Genomic DNA, 20,517 nt, shown 5'->3' with positions numbered 1-20,517 from the left:
TCTCCTTTTACAGACTCTGTAACTATTTGTATTATTAATATTGTTTGTATTTTATTTCAACTAAATAAATAATTTTTTTTTAAAAAGGAAGCAGTTTTCATTAGTGATGTCAGACTTTTGGACAACACTATTTATTTGCAAGTAAAAACTATAAAAAAAAACATAAAAAAACATATAAAAGACAAATTCCTGATACACAGGGAAAGAATGCTAGGATCTGCACATGTTTAACTCCCCTAAAAGACTATCTATTATAAGGCAGCAGTTATAAGGATGAAATGTCGGGTCTCTCATTTCAAGCTTACGCTGCATTAGCAGCTTAATTCACAGCTACAGCGCCTGCGGTCTCTCAAATTGCTCCATCGCTCCATCTTCTAGACACGCTCTTAAAAAATAAAAAAAACTAACTGCACTTTCTTTAAATTGAATTCATAACAGACTAGCCTTTTACTGGGCAGACCTGGAGGAGACAGCAGGAGACCGCCTGTCCATCAGCATTACTGAATAGAGGAAAAGAACACAATAGATCAATGAGTTTAGATTAGACTTTTGAATTTTTAAGCACATTTGGACCCACTTTATATTAGGTATCTTAAATTAGTATGTACTTATGTAAAAAAAAAAACAGTTTGGTACAATGTACTTATTGCATTCAAGTTGCACTTTCTAAAAAAACTTCAGATTTACACCGTCTATTAAGATGGGAAAAGTCAACAGTGTTATTGTAAAAATTTTATAAAGGGAAGAGAAGATGTGAAGGAATCTAATCCATTCAAGGCAGTTTTACAGCACCGTCTAATCCAGGCCCAGTGAACCATGTCTTATGCTTGGTATCTTGGTATCGGCCTGCAGAAAACCCTTTTTCCAGAAATATGATTATCCCAATTAGTCTGATGTACTTCAATTATGCCAGACTGAAGGACGTGCTAACAGATTTATTCTTCACTCTTTTTTTCATTCTGTTTCTTTCTTGTATTGAAACACAAGATTCTCTTTGGATCATTCTCAAATCATTAAGCTCATGCAGCTTGAGCGCTGCTAAAATGGGACATAAATACAGAGACATGAAATTTATACTAATATTAACCCTCACTGTGTGCATACTGTATACACTGCCAATGATAAATGGTTTGGAATAAAGTTTTTTTAATGTTTCTCTTTTGCTCACCAAGGCTGCATTAATTTGATCAAAAATACCATGTATATTAAATAACTGAGTTGCATTTTTTATAAATTTTTTAAAAATATTTATTCTTGTAATGGTAAAGCTGAATTTTCATCAGCCATTACTTCAGTCTTCAGTGTCACATGATACTTCAGAGATCATTCTAATATGCTGATTTCATTAAACAAACGGTAATTATTACAAACTTTTGGCTGCCAGTGAATATATATGTATTTATGTATAATCTGGGCTGCATTACGTAAGTGCATGTATAATCTGTACACTCCCTAAGGGGAAATACTACATAAAAAATAAAAGGGAGACACAGCAGGAAAAACAAAGAGACAGAATGAGCGGCCTTTAATTGAAGAGGAAGTAGAGCAGAAAAGAAGCCTGCCTCATTAGCTCTGTAGGACAGAAACAAAGACAGACAGACAGAGGCAGGGGCTCCAACTCCCTGCTGCACACCACTTAATTGGTTATTAATTATTACTCTTGTATGGCTAACTGATTACATTAAATTTCAGTAATCTTGAAATGGCAGCTAATTGCATTGTGCTATCGTTCTACAATGGGATTCTGGGACAAACAATGAATCATGGTAAAACTTAAAATATAATCTCAAAATGTAAGGGTTATAGTGGAATTCAATGAGAACTGAACTTGACAAATGAGGACACTACAGATGGACTGGTCGGTCTTGTTTTGGAGAGACACAGTCTTCACAACACACGATGTCAAAATGATGTGCACTTTCTGCCATCTAGTGGACATACATATCACAGTAGTGCAATAGTTTAGTGCCACCAGATTGGACTGGTTAGCATGATCCAGTTGGCCCCGTTGGTAGATGAACTACACTATCTGGAGTGGACCCCAAAAACATTGTATATTCAGTTGTATATTCCGCAAACAATTTATAAAATGCTAATATTTCATTATAGTAGTTGTTTGGACCTGAATAGACCTGGCTGCTGCTTTTCATGTAATGATAGTTGCTAGTAAAGGGATTGGGACTGTTTAGACATGACAACACAGAGACTATTTAAATCCACACAAACAAAAAGGACAGTAAAGGAAGTTGATGATGGACTTAGTGATAATACAGACCGATATAGATGTAATGTATGAGAGCATGTGGCAGGTAGAAAATAGACAGCTGCTTTCAATAATTCAGCAACAACATGCCAGGCTGTGAATATCAAAACTGTTATGAAATGATCCTGTGTAAAGTATGAAGACTCTAAACAGTGGACCTTTTAGCAGAAAGATCATTTATATTTCTAACTTGGCTAACTACTTGCTAATGTTGCTTTGTTTAATCGGTGAAGATCTGTTGAGCGATAGCATTGCTTCACCATTTGTGGTTTTTAAAGCCATTGTGATTAGTTGTGCTATTATATTCTTTAATCGAATCATCTGTCACACACTGAGCAATCTTTGATCCAAACTGGAAGACACAAACGCAGACTGCTGACATTCTACACCACTTTTGTCAAAACACCAACTGTCCCTGACCATCAGTGCAAAGACATTCTGTCTCTCAGATTCCAAAAGCCTCCACAAGGTGCACTGGAAAACAACACAATACAAATTTACAGGTAAATTATTCATAGTTTAAGATTGTATTGGTAAAACTTTATAATAAGATTAGATTCATTAACATTAAAAAGTTCATGTTAGCAAATTCAAAGAACTATTCAAACTAACATAATAACAAATGAGACCTTGTTAATGAATTAAAATCCTTGCAGAATTAAAACAAAAATGACTAGCAATGCATCACTTACAAAAACACATCATTTCTAAGTATCATTTCTGATAGATATATTGATATGCCTGATCTGTTGCTGACAGGACAGTCATGTAAAAAACCGAGAAGACTATACCAGCAGGCCAACATGAGACCAATGTCCTCCCAATGGCTTATAAAAGCAAAGCACTTAATCCAAATCACACAGCTGGTCCAGACAGCACTTCAGTCTCTGCTTAACACTTACTATTCTCTCCGGGTGACTTAGATACACACAACACGGGCCAAAACAAGACTTCATTACACCTCCAAAGTGACAACCAATAGTCTAATAGACCAACAGGCAATATGTATGCAGAAAGATAACCAATGAATATTGGTGTAAAAATTATCAAAAGGGGTACTTTCCTGTCGAACAGACCATTCATCTACAACAGAAATATTGAGTGTTGTTATTGTTAAATAAAACTTTGTTTTTGGAAATTAAAAAACTTAAGTAAAATAAACTATAATTAAATATAAATATAAACAATATATATTTGAATATATTTATATATTATATTTTATACATTTATTTTTTATGTTATTAAGAAATGAAATATAAATATAAAAACCTTTAATAACTGACAAATAAAAAGCTAATTAGAATTATTTTACAAATAATAATCTAATGAGAACAGCATAAGAAAATTACTCAAATTAAACCAAAATTAAAATACCTAAATAAAAACTAATTCAATATATACTATAAAATCCTAAATAATACTTAAATCTCACTGGTTGAAAGACCAACAAGTAACTTATCAATGAAGAAAGCATATTTTCCCAAATAACTGGGATCAACAATATTTTTCTATCCAGCTTTAATCATCGAGCTAGTCATCATTTGTGAAACTCATCCCTTAGACTTTTAAAGCAGGACTTGCGTGCTCTGTGGCCCTTACCTGTACCTCATTCCAGTCTGGAAGGAGATGGACTCCTGTAGAGACACTCCATTGGTCCTCAGAAAGTCCTCCAGATTTTTGAGCTGGGCAGCAGCCCGCACCTCGCGCAGACTCCTAATCTCACCCAGTTCCCCCCCACCCTGCCGCAAAGGGTACAGGCCCTGGTCAGACAGGTAGCGGTCGATGTCACTCCGCATGCTTTCGCTGAAGGACAAGGACAGCATCTTGCTGCTACTAATGCTGCTGCTCCTCCGTATGCTGTTCCCTGGCGGCCCATTCTTGGGGATCTGCAGGGGTTCGGAGGGGACACTGTGTTGGCGGCTGAGGCGGCGACCGGTGTGCCCGACCCGAAGCTCAGTCAAACTGCTTCTGTGAGTGCCAAACATACCTTGCAACCAGGTGACCGGGTTTCACACACACAGACAGAAGAGTGAACCAAGTGACATGACAGAGACCAGCAGACTGCTGCAGGTCAGAGCCCCTGCTTTAAATAGCGCCCGCCTCCCATGGCAATCAACACTGTAATCACACATCCATGCACTGCATTCAGAGCTCACTCTCCCGGCCCCTTTTCTCCTGTGGGACTCCAATACAGCGTCTAATTTTAACAGGCTGATCTTCATAGAATAAAGTCCATTGCTGGCTAAATGGGAGGTGTATTTTTCTTTCATTCACATGCATGATCAAGCAACAGAGGTGAGTGAACATTCAGGCATGTGTGAAGAATGCTGTAAGGCCTGCTGCAGTTGCTTTGGAGAACTCGAATGCCAAAACTATCCAGAATCCAGTCCGTTAAAAAAGGCTTCGTAATGTATGACAGTCAAAAAATAGACTGGCATTGACCCCAACAAAGGCCAGAATCCTAAAAATAAACATCATATACTTTTCTCTTGTAGTACAAGAACAATGTGAGGCCTAAATATAAAATGTGTTTACATTCATGTTTCTTCATCTTTGGGCACTTTTATATACCAGGTTGATTAGGTTTTGGGTGATTTAGGTTGTTTATTTGTTTGTTTTTAAAATCACAGCGATTTTTTCCAGTTACATTGTTATATGAAGATCAAAAATTTAAGATCTAAAATGATCATGCCTTCATCACTTTTTTGGTACTTTTTTATTTATAAATTAAAAGGTCACAATTTTTAACTTAATTAAAAATCCACCATAAAATATTAATTATTGTACGTTTAAAAATTATTATAAATATAGAAATAATCCAATTTAATATTTATGGTGGGGAAATTATTTAAAACATCATCTGGATTTTCTGAATGACTTTCTGATGTGGTGTAATTTCTGTCACACAGAACAATTTTTGCCAAATTTTCTAATGTTAGTGAACTTGGTTACTAAAGAGTTAATGATGTGAACAGTGAAGAGCATGATGATTGTGTAATGAAAACAAAGAACAAAATCATGGTATTAAAATATTATATATATTATTTATTATATAAACTGTCAAATTATGCCACATGTATTTACTTCATTTTTATCCAAGTGTGTTTTAAGTATAAATAAGATATTAGCTATGAAATTAGCTTTCTACCATGTCAGTTACAGGTCAGAATGAAGCTAAACTCAAAATATAATTTGAGATGTGCTGGAAATTACACTATGGGGAAAAAAAGGAAAAAAGAATGAAAATAAATTGTTCTGTGATGCACATGTATCACTGCTGGACATTTTTAGCTGAAAAATGTAGTGGGACTCTAGTGAGAGTGTGAAAAGTGTGTTTTAAGATACTTAAAATACACATGGTCAAAAGTACCCATAGCCCAAAGAAACACCCATATATTTTCATAGTCATAGGATATGTTCATAAAGCAACTGTTTTAAATTACTAGTGAAGTAGTTTAATGCTATCTGTGGCTTTGACCGATAACCAATTAATAATCACAAATCTAAATCCTTATAATATATAAAAGTGTAACTGTCATGAGTAATGCTGAAAATAGTCACTGCTCAAACAACGTCAAACTGACTGTTCTGCTGAAAAATGACAACAGAAATCCATTTAAAACAATATACAAGACCTGTATGCATAGGACACATGTAAATAATTTACTCAACAAACATCTATGAAACAACGTTATGAAGAGATGCTTTCTTGTTATTAATTATGACAGTTGAATACAGAGCAGTCTGTATTCAACTGTCATAATTAATAACAAGAAAGCAGAACACGTGTCATAAAATGCCAATAGTTTCACTGCAGTCAGGACAGCATGTTCAGGCCATGTAATAATCATTTGAATCCACATCTCATATGAGTCTGTAGTCAATCCTGGTCCCAAATGACTTTTCTCCCATCTAAAAAAAAAGGAGCATCTGGCTTTACATCACACCGAAAACAGTACATTAAGCAAGAGATACAAAATCCACCAGATCTGCAACATCACAGCCTCTGCTCATTTTCCACAGCTTAGTTTATCTTTGTACCCTGCAAAAACTCTACAGTGGGAAGAAAGTGACTCAGTATGAGGCAAACCGACCTTATTTACTCTCATAAGTTAAACATCATGATGCAGTAGCTAACAGTAGACCAAGAGAGTCTGTGGATCTAAGCCCTGCTCTCCATTCCCCCATCACACTAACGCCTCTAACCTGAGAGAGGACTGTGGGCGTGAGCGGGATCACCATGCAACATCCTCTAGTGGTACCCATGTTCAGCTAAACTACCAGCCTTGTACTTACCCGGTTCCTCGGAGGTCGAGTCACGTACGGGTTTTGCACTACACTGCTCATCTGACAACTTAATGATGGTCAGCACACTAAAGAAGACTGGGAATAAAAACTGAGTCTCTTTCGAATATGAGCTTTAGTAATTAGTGAACAGCAAAATAAAAGCTCCACCCCTCAAAAACACCAGACACCACCCACTCTGGCAAATGTCACAGAGAGGATGTTTTGTGAACCTCTCTCAGTGCCAGAATGCTGTGCAAACATAAATTATTCAAGACAGCTTTAGCTCTAAAATCCTTTGATGTCATACCACAAGAAAGTGTACTAAAAGCAATTTTTGCTTGTTCTGTGTTTCGTACAAGTACAAAATATAAAAGTACAACCCAGCTATCGCAAGCAGAATGAAGAACAAAAAAAAGCATTGAATTATCTTGTTCAGGGTATAGTGAGGGAATTTAAAAACATTTTTAAAATGGAACTAAAATTATTTAAGTATTTAATATAATTAATTAAAATATTTGTATATACGTTTTAAAGGATTTAAAAAATACAATAAACAAATGTAAAAATTAATACATTTAATAAAAAGTTATTACATTTTAAAACAAAGTAAAATAAAATTACATTTCGGTACACACAGTAAAGTTCTACACATATGGGATAAACTCTAAATAAGGTGCTACAAATAATTTAATAATGCAAATGTCTCATAAGAAGAAATGATGTGAGTGTCACTCCTTGCGGTTTTCAAGTGTAGATATTCTGCTTTAGATAATGATGACAATAGATTCAGGACCACAGGGGTTACGAGAAAGAGGTTACGTATTCAAGTGAAAGTCAAACCCAGCAGACCGTAAACTTGTTCATACAGTAAATGGTGAGTGCTGTTCTCAGCTGCCCATTACAACAGGGAACACATTAGTTTTTAATGTTTAAGCACAGTAGCTTATTTGCATTTGTGTTAATTACAGTTCGCCATACAGAGAAACTTTGACAATGCTGCGAACATTGCCGTTTCCTTCATTTCCCAGTGACTAAAGACTCCAGGCTTGCCTTGAAACAGTAGCATCTATTATTTAGCATACACCATTTGCCTGTGATGTCACATCCAGTCTAAATATATAACTCATTTCATAGGCCAGTACGAGTCTACGTTCCTGCGTCTCTTGTGTGAAACCAGTTCACCAGTAAGCGCAGGTTCAGTGTTCTCTCAAATGACTCAGCAATGCTCATTATGAAATAATTACAGTACATCTTGGCTTTGTGTAAGTTGTTGATGTCAGCAGCTAAACAGAGACCGCATCATGCTGTATTATGCATGCCAGGCCAACAGTTGGCAATGTTACTTTATAAAGAAACAATACGCATCTGCACACATAACTATAGACTAATCATAATACGCATGAGCATATCACCACCATTTTCACAAAGTCATGTTTTTGTAGTTTATACAGAGACAATAATGCTATTGATTTCAAAAACTTGCATTTTGAAAGTTTGCATTTTCAGGCCCCTAAATACACAGTCGTTGTGTAAATGAACGATTAAAATGGCTTTTTAATGGCTAAATGGCTAAAAATCGTTTTAATTTTGAATTGTAAATGCTTTTGTGTAAATGCCACCTAAGATATATATTTTTTAACCATCACCAGCCCTACAAATGGTTAAGAAAAACCATGCTGTTAACACAAATGTTTTAGTCTCAGCACATGCTGGAAGTGGAAAGTTACTGATTTTACAATCCAGCTCCATTACTATTGTCCTTGAGCAAGGCACTTATCTCCAGGATACTCCAGGGGGACCGTCTCTGCAGTTTACTCTACTGTATAGTGCTATGGATGAAAGTATTTTATGTAATCTTGTGGAGAGCTGGCTATATTTACACATGAAGGGCAGATGTACAGTACCTGTAAAACTGCAGCTGTCTCTTTGGGCTCCCACATCGAGCTCTACAGCAACAGCAAAAAAGAAAAAAGGAGTGTTATACAACCTAGTTTGTCCTTTTTAACTTTATTTAGTGGAGGTGGGTAAGAATGATATAAATACAGTGCATAGTAAACTATTCACTCTGAGTGAGAAGGTGCTGCTCACATATAGGGGGATCCAGTCTGCCGTGTGGAGAGACGAGCAGGGGAATCCGTGTTGGGTTCAGGGTACATGGAGCCGAGAGCGAGGAGAGACCAGCTGACAGCTCTCACTCAGACTCTCAGCTTCTGTACAGAAAAACAGAGAAAATGTGTCTGGTAAAAAAAGCAAAACAGCGCAAGGCCAGGAGGTGGCGCTACATATTTGATTTTTGCCACTCATGGGGGAACTTACATAAGCTCTCTCTGAAAATCACTCAAAAGACTAAATTGCATTTACGTATTGTTGGTTAGCCGGAATATCTTCCGTCTGTTTAGACCTGATTGGTTCTGCTTCCTAAGCCAAACTAAAGCTGGTGTTATGCTGACTTCATTTTTCTTATTCTTGAAATACACACATTAAAGGACATTAAACAGAGAAAAAAATAGTATGGTCTTAATTGATTTCTGCACATCTTGGTCCAAGGGTGACCCACTCATAACTTATTTAGCTACAATGCTAATGCATATTTCAGCATTAATGACTTGTGACATAAATAGCGGAGCTTACAAGTACGCTAATGATTGAGTGATGTGTTATGGAGTAACTTTAACCTAAAAACCAATTTAGCATGGGCGAACTCCCAGTATTAACAAGCATGAGTCTGTTGAAAGCCTGATGAGGTCCACCTGCTGGCTCCTCTCACCGCACGGCCAACTGGCCCATCTCCAGCCCGGCAGAATTTTACCAGCAGTACATTATAAACTGCAGAGATAAAACATTCAGGCAAGAGAAGTGAGAAAGTGTAGGGTCGACACTTTACACAGCTCTGTTTGGCACGTGGAGTACTGATGCTACTGGAGAGCAATACAGTATTCCAGCAGAAAAGAGGGGTAGATTTTGGGGTCATAAACACTTAGAGTGCATTAGTACATACCCACCTGAAGATTTTTCCCTTATTTCATTTTCCCTGTATGAATATTAAAAAATTCTTCAAGCGTTATTAGCTTTGAACTAAACAAACCAGCAACAAAGTGAATCACAACATTACAACTTTTTATTTGAAGCAAAAAGGTATTTGAAAATCAGACAAAAAGACAAAGGAACAAGACTGTGAACTGAATGGCTTTACTGAGGAAAAGAACTACAATGATGGCTAATGTAGATTTTTGCCATAAATTTTATTAAACATGATTGTTTTAAAAAATAAAGGAAATAATGCTAAAAGATGGCTTCAACAAAAACATGTACCATCCATTAACAAACTTGGATCTCAAATCGATCTAAGTTTAATAATCCTATAACTTTTGCCTTATTTTCAGGTTTAAATAGGATTTATAACCTACTTTTGGAACTCACTATGTTATATAGAATAATAAGGAAAAGAGATGGAAACAATGCAAAGAACAGCATTAAAGTTATTATTTACAAAGATACAATTACAAGAACAAGGAGTGCAGTTTTATATTAATGCATGATTACAATTTTTCTAATAAACAGCTGTGATATTTTAATATAAAGCCACCAAACAGAAATCAACTAAATCCATTATCAGACCCTAAAGAACCTAAAAGAGCCTCCTGAAATCTACACCAACAATCAGGTACGTTTTATCAGTCTTTGTCGCATCACGTCACATGACTCTTGTATCAGAATACGTCTCATATCAGGATACCCTTTAGTCCGATGGCTAACACTTTGGTTTTGGATGTCAATGTGACAGAGACAACAGCCACAATCTGGCCCTCGATATGTTTGCTAAAGGTGTCCATTGAGACCCTGGGTGTCATGAGCTAGAAATCACCCTGCATGACCTGAACACACCGCACACAAACACATGAAGCTATGCGCAATATGAAGAGAGACTTGAATATGAAGAAGACTATACATAACACATAAAAGTGTATGTTGGCAGCCAGGCTTACTGATTGGCCTTTAGCTACTGTAGATACAGCAAAAAAACATTATGCACAGTATGTTCAACACAACCTAAAGGGTCAATGGCAATCAATGCCAATGTCCGTGTTCCTTCCATCACTAAAGTTATTTTGAATTAGACATGCCAAAATTAATATAACATTATATAACATAACAGTATTTACACTTTACAATTTGTAATAAAGATTCCTGAGCACCAAATCAGAGTGATTTCTAAAGAATCATGTGACACTGAAGACAGGATGAATTACTTTTTAAAAACAGTTGTTTTAAATTATAATAACATATCATAATATTACGGTTTTTACTGTATTTTTGATTAATGCATCATTGATAAGTAAAAATTTTGACAAGGCAAGATTTATTGTGACATAATAGCTGCCGGTTCTGTACTGCATATGTTCTTCAGATCACAGTCCTACAGCGAATGACAAACTGTTCAATAACAGCTCGGTTGTAAGATGTTTAGTGGATATTTGCTTTCTGTGGTATTTTAAAATGGATTGAAAATAAAAAGTGAGAAAGGTGAAAGATGTGAGAGAACAAGGGAATTGAAGTAAGATTTATAATATCAAGTTCACATTTCTGCTGTCTCATGCTGTTATGGGCGGCAAAGTGTGGAGAGAGGGGATAGTATCAATAAACAGTAAGAAATGAGCACCACGGCAACACACACACACACAGAGGTATGGGTCATTTCCAGGACTCAGCAGTTTCTTTCAAAAACAAAACCAATTTCAATGGTTCTCGAGACATTTGATCATGATTCAGGAACACCAATACAATGTCCATATCCTGAGGGGGCCAAAATGTAGGATTTAAAGTACTTTGCTTTTTTTTTTTTTTTTACTCTTTTAGGTTTTTGAAATAAGCTAAAATTGAGAATTGATTCAATTTAATTATTTAATAGACAAAGAAATATTAGAATGCAAAATTAAGAACAAGTTTTCTAGATTTCAGTTTATATCGGCTCATATGGTGCATTCAAGTTTAGTTAAGTTTATTTGTTTCCAGGGGCATTGCACATTAATGAAATGTGCCATAATTAGCCAGACGACTATTTTTTCATGTCATGTTGGAAAGATCGTATTTACCATATCCTATAAGTTCTCAGCACATGAACTCCACCACAAAGTCGAAATTGTAAGTGAAGTTTGAAACTATCTTTAAGCCCGCAATTTCCAAGATAGCAAGATGCAGCCACAATATATGTATTGTCTGTATTGACAATAAATGTATTAGAATAAAAACAATATTATTTTTGATAAAACTAGCATGTACAAAATATAGTATTGTATAATTACAACAACAGCAACTTTATGAAGTAAAAACTTAAAGCAAAAAAAAAAAAAACTGATGTGCATTTTGTAGTAATAATTTTATAGACGTAGAGTTAAAAAATCTTGCTGAATTTGGTTGTAGAAAAGTGGAATCGAGATCTTGCTCTGACCAATGTGACAAGAATGCACCTGACATCATAATTACAACTCGTAAATAACTTCCATTAATTTGCCTATGCATGTGAGCTGTATTATTTAAAAATGGCAAAAGGTCATTACTCCACTTATCACTTTTATTAGTGTTTACAGCACGCATAATGTTATGTAACATTCTAGCTGAAACAAAGTAGGCAGGGGAACAGAATGATCCACCCTTAAGACATATGAGGGAGTCAGGTTTAGAGAGGGAGAGGTGGGTCAGGCTTTGAGATCATAATGCAGTGAAGCCTCACTGTTGCCTTATCAGGATTCTGGCCAGGGTACTGCATTGTCAGCATGCTCATCTCTCTTTCAGCACTCCTCTACAGTGCTTTGTGGGGTGGCTCCTAAATATGCTGTGTGTTACAGATGAGCTAAGTGGTGGTCAATGTCTATTGTAAACATCCCACTTCCCCAAGGGCTTTTAAGAGCAGCTGAAGAACACAGAAAATGCTGGCTGCCTTGTGCCAGTTCTCATTAGGAATGCTTCCAAAATGTTTTTTTTTTTACTTTCTGCCTATCTCTCTCCATCAGTTGGCTACAAAATCAATCATAAGTGCTCCGTTACAGTCTGCCAATACGAGGCACAAAACCTGAGAAAAATTTGAATAAAATTCCCAGTTTGTTTACTTTAGTCCCATTCATAACCTTAACATTTTGTCTTTTAATTTGTTTTGTTTTGTATAGTCTGTTTTAAACAACGTATCCTTTGCTGACCATGATATCTCATGATGCTAGAAAACATAAAATCTGAAAGTATGGTTGGAAATGTAAAGATGTGCCTTGAAAAACAGTTTGAAACCAGTTTCAATATAAGGGACATTCATACAAAAACGCTAGATGTTAAGTCAATGACTGACTTGGCAATAATGGGACATATTAAAAAGGTATCACTGTGATTGTGGCGTTTCCACCATTATGGGAAGGAATGGGGTGGGGGGGGTAGTTAAATGTTATTAAAGCTTAGATTTTAAAAAGTTAAACTTGAAAAAAAGTTGCATTTGACAAAAAAAAGAAGCATAATCTGAAATTACAGTCTGACTTTACATCATAGGCTTGTTTCTGCAGTTATTTTACTGATTATTTGACAACAAATTTTAAGGGTTGAGCTATAAGTCAAAACATTCACACGTAAGATTATATTAGGCATGTATTTTTACAGTACCAGGACACTTTTCTGAATATAAAATACAGATGATATAGAATGCATTATTAGGATTCATGAGGATCTGTAAATTAAATCCATTGTAAAATTGTGAAAAAACATCCCAGTGCCGCTCTAACAAAACTGGTATGGTATGATGCAGAACTAAGAACTTTGTATACAGTTTTTCTTTTAATCCATTTCAACTAGATAATGCATTCAATAACACTTTTAAAGAGATGGTTCTCCCAAAAGCAACATCATTCTGTCATCATTCATTCACCTTAATGTCAATCCACACCTGGATCACTTCTGAAGAATTCAAAAGATGTATAATTTTGAAGACCCCATAGACTCCTATTGAATGGAAAAAAAAACAGCACTGAATTTTTTTTTTAAATATTAAAATTGTATCTTCCACAGAAGACACGGTGTCATACAGAATTAGAATGACATGAAAGTAAATGACAGATTTTTTTTTTGGGGGGGGGGGGGGGGGGGTTACAACTCTACTATAGTGAAAATACAGTAAAACTGAATATATGAAGCACCTAACAACACTAAGACTGCAGCAAGCCAATCACAGTGCAGCGTTTGAACTGAAGCCAAAACTCTGCGAAAGTAGACAGTGATCACCAACAGAGTACTAAATCATAAGTGTACATGTAAGAGATGCTTCAGTGTACAAATAAAGATGCAATACATCTCTTCTAAAATGATCAGACATGACATTTAACATTTTTCCACAGAATAGGACCGGTTTAACAACTCTGGTTGAGCATTAAAGAACACAAAGGATTCTGGAATGTAAAAAAACCAAGACTACAGATACGATTTTAAAAAGACATACTGCAGTAGTTGCACACTCACCGGTGTCTTGTGCGGTGTTTCTGCCTGATAACTCCAGCTTGGCTTTCACTGTTAAAACACAGATGGGCAGAGCAGAATCCTGTCTGAAAGATGTTAAGACAGAGAAAGGAAGAGAGAGAAAGGGAGGAGTGTGCTCAGGATGTTGCCAGTGCTTTGGCTTGCAGTATTGTATTCCCCTCCAAGCTCAGCGAATCTGCTACCCGGCTATATGCAGACCATCAACTCTGCATATGTGTGTGTGTGTGTGTGTGTGTGTGTGTGTGTGTGTGTGTGTGTGTGTGTGTGTGTGTGAGAGAGAGAGAGAGAGAGAGAGAGAGAGAGAGAAAATGTAAGGAAAAGTATCTAAGGGTGAAACAAAAACATAATAAAAGCTGCACATGTGCATATTTAGGTGCTGAGTAAACTAAACTTCAGAGCAGCCGTGTTAATGTAGGTCTTTAATGGAGACACTTTGACAAACAAAACATGCATAACGGTGGATTACAAAAAATACTTAAGAATTAAATATACCGCGGTTTCATCTTGCTTGACTGTTGACAAAATGCTTTGTAATGCATGCACTCTTTGAAGATAAATGTGTATTAGAACAAGGACCAATTTAATTAGTTAGACAAGAATTAGCAGCCGATAAAAGTCTGTTGCTAATGATTTTCAAAGATTTTTTTAATTTTATTTTAACCATCTGTTTAGTTTAGTTTCCTATATAGTAACTCTCCACTTCTAACTAGATAAATTCAAACTTTATTTTTAAAAGCAGAGAGGATAAGACTCTGGCCTGGGTCAAACCTACAACCTTCCAGAGCTTTTACTACTAACATTCAAGAGTTGTCACCTTTAGCAAGCCACCTAACATCAGGTTACTTGTCATTTGAATAAAATAGTACTGTACATCATTTGATTGAGAAAATAAAGAACAAAGCATTTCAAATACACTTCAGAGTTTTTAAGTGTTCTAACATGGAACAGTGAAATACCTCATCATCTTACAGGTTCCACCAGGCTAAACTATCACTTTGCTGCCAGCGATACAGAGGTGAAGGAACACTTTCTTTAGATAAGCTCCGGTTTCTCTCTGGGCTGTATAAGGTGACGATGCATCCCAGCATTTGTTCCATCCAACTAAACATTCAACACTTTACTGAAACTCGCAACCCAAGGCTCAAAGAGCATCACTAGAAATAGAGATGATAGCTGCTAAAATAGGTGACGCAAAGCTCAGGTACTGGCCCTGTCCTTGAAGTACAGAGACAGGAACATTTTTATCCTCTCTGTCACTTCGGGTCTTACAGATTGTGGTGAGAGACTTGCTTGGAGCAGCTGAAGTCTTAGGCCACACAACTTACACATGTGTGTGTGTGTAATATATATATACAGTGTTGGGAAGGTTACTTTGGAAATGTAATAGGTTACATATTACAAGTTACCCTGTTTAAAATGTAATAGTAGTGTAACTTTTTCAATTACTTTATTAAAGGAATGTAACTAATTACTTTTGAGTACTTTTTGATTACTTTTCTAAATTTGTGAAAATTAAAGAATAATAAATAAAAGCATATATATCAACTCAAATACAGTTATCTAATAAGCATGTGTCATATTCTGTATAATAGACTCCTGAAACATTGGTGTTTTTTTTAAACTACTGTCTCTTTGTATATGATATGATGATAGTTTTCTCAAAATAAGTAAGATGCATGAAGTGACACAGAGCAGTTCTAGAAATTATGTTTATGTGCTCGTGTACTCCTATATTGAGGCGGCAGAGGTTGAAAACACTGCGAGCTTCAGTAGGCCTATGTGTAGTAAATGAAATCATGTCTTTGCCATTAATTTACAGGAGGGGCAGACTGGGAAAAAAATTCAGACTGGAAAATTCAAACTCATACAAACAAATTCATGGACAAAACTATATTTTTTTATGGACCTGACATAAAAAAAGGTTTAAATCTTTAATTTGGGGACATGCAAAATAATTAAAAGTTATCTCCTGAACTGCACCTTCACTTCCTTTTTTTTCTTCAGTCTCTTTTTTTTGCCCTGTTATCCATCTCTCTCATGACTTTAATACTCAAGATTGAACAAAACTATACTTTACAATACAATACTCTACAATACTACAATATGTTTATAGAAAAATCCTAATACTGTACACGAGTCATGTTTTTCGCTTACAAAAATTGACCATGCTTTTATTAGCCTATATAAAAATACAATAACCTTGTTTTGTTTTTTGTTTTGCAAATGGATTTGTATTTATTTTTAAATAAATAAATTTGTAAAATAATTTTACATTTTTGGTTACCACAGTTAAACAATAGTAAACATTTTCTCTGGATTTATAGTAAAATAATAAAACGTTAATAATAACGTTTATAATAATGATGTCCCTTATATAGTATTTTGAGTGATGACTGATGAGCAACGTGCTGCTGCTTGATTAAATAAATAAAAAAACAAAGACAAAAAAGCATCTTTACAGATGAAACTGACCTGAAACCATGAACAGGAGTTCTGCTTCTCTGCTCCAGCAGTGCAGTCCCGTTTGGCGGAGGCGCGGAGAGCGCGCGAGTCATGATTAACACGTCATGACTTATTAGAGATTTAATTAACGTGCAGGAGTCATACTGTATATTGCATTTTTGGAGCTTAATATTTACAGACACTAGTCCATGTCATGTTTTGATTCAAGTGTACTGACCTACTTTTGATTTAGTCATCCAAAATGTGGCATATTCCGTCCGCGTTAGGCATTTCGTTTTTATGACTGGATTCTACGAACCAGACTGTATTTCCGCATCCCGGAAATTATTAGGGCCAGGGGCGTAGATTACGCGGGGGACGTGTCCCCCCCCACTTTTATCATCAAGAAAAAAATTTTTCGGGCAAATGTGGTTGTATAGAGGTTTTCAAGAGCTGGTGTGAATAAATATAGATTTAAACTCAAAGAGACATGATAGTCTGCGCATGACCTGATGTTTTTTCGGACCGAGAAGGCGAGATGAACGTCACAGAGCGCTAAACTCTCCTGCAGTGTGTGTGTGTGTGTGTGTGTGTGTGTGTGTGTGTTTCATTCATACTCGAAGCCGGAGGGCGCTCTCGCGCAGAAAGTCATATCAGGAAACTCATATGGACAACAGTGTCCAGGGAAATAATGGGGCGGACTAAGCTTTTGAATGATATAGTTTATAATGTTGCAAAAGCTTTTTATTTCACACAAATGCCGATCTGTGGATCCTTCTATTCATCAAAGAATGCTGAAAAATTACTCATCTGTTTTAAATATTGATAATCAGCATATAAGAATGATTTCTGATTAATGTGACACTGAAGACTGGAGGAATGATGCTTTGATCACAGAAATACATTACATTTAAAATATATTCAAATAGAAAACAGTTATTTTAAAGTAAAAATATTTCACAATATTACTGCTTTTGCTGTACTTTGGATCAAATAAAGGTAGGCTTCGTGAGCAGAAGAGACTAAAAATCTTACTGTTAAAAAACTTTTGACTAGTAGGCCTAGGCTATATGAAGTGAAGTGGAGTGAAGTGACATTCAGCCAAGTATGGTGACCCATACTCAGAATTTGTGCTCTGCATTTAACCCATCCGAAATGCACACACACAGAGCAGTGAACACACACACACACTGTGAGCACACACCCGGAGCAGTGGGCAGCCATTTATGCTGCGGCGCCCGGGGAGCAGTTGGGGGTTCGGTGCCTTGCTCAAGGGCACCTAAGTCGTGGTATTGAAGGTGGAGAGAGAACTGTACATGCACTCCCCCCACCCACAATTCCTGCCAGCCCGGGACTCGAACTCACAACCTTTCGATTGGGAGTCTGACTCTCTAACCATTAGGCCACGACTTCCCTATATAGCTAGATTACAGAAATGTTATATCTTAATGTTATATATGTGTGTGTGTGTGTGTGTGTGTGTGTGATTTCTGTCCCCCTCACTTCTGAAAAGATGGCTACGGCCCTGATTAGGGCGGTTGGTCTTTTTTAACAAGGTCGATAGCACTGAGCAAAAAGAGCAGTGACTGCCTATACGTTTTCAAGACAATGGATATTACATTTCATTTAGAGGTCAAATACTGATGTCACCTGCTGAGAAAACAGAAATTTGATAACTTGTTGTTGTAAAAAAAAAAAAAAAAAAAAAAAAAAAACCTCCACATATAAATACCTGATATTGACAGACTCTTTGCAAATATAAAATCAATTTTGCACAAAATTAGGACAATCACATCCACTTTTCCCCCAATTAAATGCAATCATGTCTCATATATTTGTGTGTTAAAACTGAATGAATATGGATATTCACTCTTAAATGCTCTACACAGATAAAGTCATGTAGAATGTTAGGTCATCTAACTGATTTATAGACCTTTTAATGGTTCATATCCCGAACTGTCCTTGGCAGAGATGAATACACCACATGTGGACCTATATATATATATATATATATATATATATATATATATATAATGCTAAAAACATTTCACCAAATTTGCCTTGCATACTAGTTGTTGTCGCTGTAAGATGGTGTCGGGAACTCCATACATAGACATTGAACAACTCCCTCTGCTCTCACCTCTATCGCAAAGCCACGCGCCACGGATGCACGCGAGCTGCTGTCATTGGGCATCGGTGGAGTGGTAGGAAGCAAACCGGTGTTTATGACGCCATTTGTGAGAGTCGCTGTGTATGAGGTAATCCACTCCGGTCCTGGAGGGCCACTATCCTGCAGAGTTTAGCTTCAGCCCTCATATAAACTCACCTGCCTGTATAGTAATCCCGAAAACACTGATTGCCTTGTTCAGGTGTGTTAAATTAGGGTTGGAGCTAAACTCTGCAGGATAGTGGCCCTCCAGGACCGGAGTTGCCTATCCCTCCCTGCACTAAACGTTATGACATGACGTAATCGCGCATGCCAAAGTGGTCAAAATGCAATTACTGGCAATTATTCTTTAACGCGAAGATACGTTGCATAAGTTTCGTGCTTCTTTACAGATTAAACGTTTAATTGTTGTATTAATTCCAGACGAAGGCTAAAAAAATGATTTCCCAACTCTGCCGCTAGATGGTAGTATTAGCTTTTGCTAGATAACTGGCTTCACAAGTGTGATTTCAAAATGATTAGTTAAATGTTAAAGATAAATGTTTTTATTTGATGAATAAAGAGTGCATACAGGAGTGCAAATAAATCAGGGTCAGGTTGGAAGATAAGAGGGTACTGGTCACAAAGTATCATCATTCATAATATAGGCTACTCACACATTTGATTTGTATCCAATGAACATATAATAAGTAGCCACTTTAATGTTTAATGTTAATTTTAATGTCACATACAACTATATATAATAGCTGGGTGCCTTAAAAGCATTCACTGAAACAACGGATTAAAGAAAGATTTGGGTGGCTTTATCCAGCCTCTTTCTATGAGTGCAAATCCAGCAGCAACAGAGATTCACCAGCTATTTCTTCCTACACAGGCGTCTTAAGTGTTTTTATTTATTTATTTTATTCCTCACAAAAGAAGCTTATGATGTGCATATGATCATAGTGAGAAAACACTTATTAAACTTGCTTGTAAACCAGGTAACCTCATAAGAATGGGGATTAGATTGAGAAACACTAACGATGCAAATACACCCTCTGTGCCATCTGTGAAATTCTGCAAACTTAAATCTTCCATAGCATACTATCTTCCTAAACACCCAACTTTCTTTTCTTGCCCTCTTTGTTGTCGTAAAGCAGGGGAAAGCCGCTCCAGACTCAGAGAGGGAAGGAACAAAAAGCCTTTTGTAAACTAATTACTCAGAGCTATTCTTTTCCCTCCTGCAAATAAAAACATCTTTTTTTATGATCAATTAAGATTTGTTCTCAATTTCTGCCTACACAGCAGAAATGAACAATCCACTGTATTGTGCAGCATCCCTTAAAACTTTGCAGGTTTTGTCTGGAGTTAGTAATCTTTGTCTTTGTAACAAACTACCTTTTCACAATAACACAGACTCATCAAAATAAATGGTTCCACAAAGACATTTAAAGAGATATTAGACATGACATAGAAATGTGGTTAATCAGAAATCTCCATCATAATGAATTTAAAACAATTACTCTCATCACATTTTAAAGTGTGTTTTTTTAACAGAGTATATTATTTTGCTCTCTATATTTATAATGAACATCTGAAAGCATTAAAAATAACAGTTTGATAGCTTAAAGATGATCACACATCTTGTCATCCTCAAATTATTAGTATCCAATTAATATCTAAATATAGTATTATTATTATTATTTTAATTCAGCAAGGATGCCTTAAATTGATCAAAAGTGACAAGAAAGCGCTTATAATGTTACAAAAGTTTTTTATTTTAAATAAATGCTGTTCGTTTGAACTTTATATTCATTAAAGGATCGTAAAAAAGTTTCACAGTTTTCACAAAAATATCAAGCAGCGGAAC

General features: G+C 36.0%; 1 protein-coding gene across 6 annotated transcripts in view; it reads right to left on the bottom strand.

The window, feature by feature from the left end:
• Positions 1-18,757, bottom strand: part of LOC132129442 (voltage-gated potassium channel subunit beta-2-like) — a 52,039-nt gene extending 33,282 nt beyond the window's left edge. The window contains exons 1-4 of one of the 6 annotated variants that reach the window (XM_059541053.1): positions 18,642-18,748; positions 14,042-14,124; positions 8,639-8,760; positions 8,455-8,496 (exon numbers count right to left, since the gene is read on the bottom strand). In XM_059541053.1, the coding sequence (XP_059397036.1) occupies positions 8,455-8,496; positions 8,639-8,706 (110 nt within the window). In that variant the 5' untranslated portion in view covers positions 8,707-8,760; positions 14,042-14,124; positions 18,642-18,748. Of the gene's footprint in view, positions 1-3,862; positions 4,433-8,454; positions 8,497-8,638; positions 8,761-14,041; positions 14,125-18,641 lie in introns of those variants that run through there. The other 5 variants (XM_059541054.1, XM_059541055.1, XM_059541048.1 and 2 more) reach the window with 5 other exon arrangements.
• Between the last annotated feature and the right edge of the window lie 1,760 nt (positions 18,758-20,517).

This window comes from Carassius carassius, chromosome 46, assembly GCF_963082965.1.
Source record: "Carassius carassius chromosome 46, fCarCar2.1, whole genome shotgun sequence".
NCBI lineage: Eukaryota > Metazoa > Chordata > Actinopteri > Cypriniformes > Cyprinidae > Carassius > Carassius carassius.
Note: the sequence above shows the minus strand (reverse complement) of the source record. Positions and strands in the feature narration are given on the sequence as shown.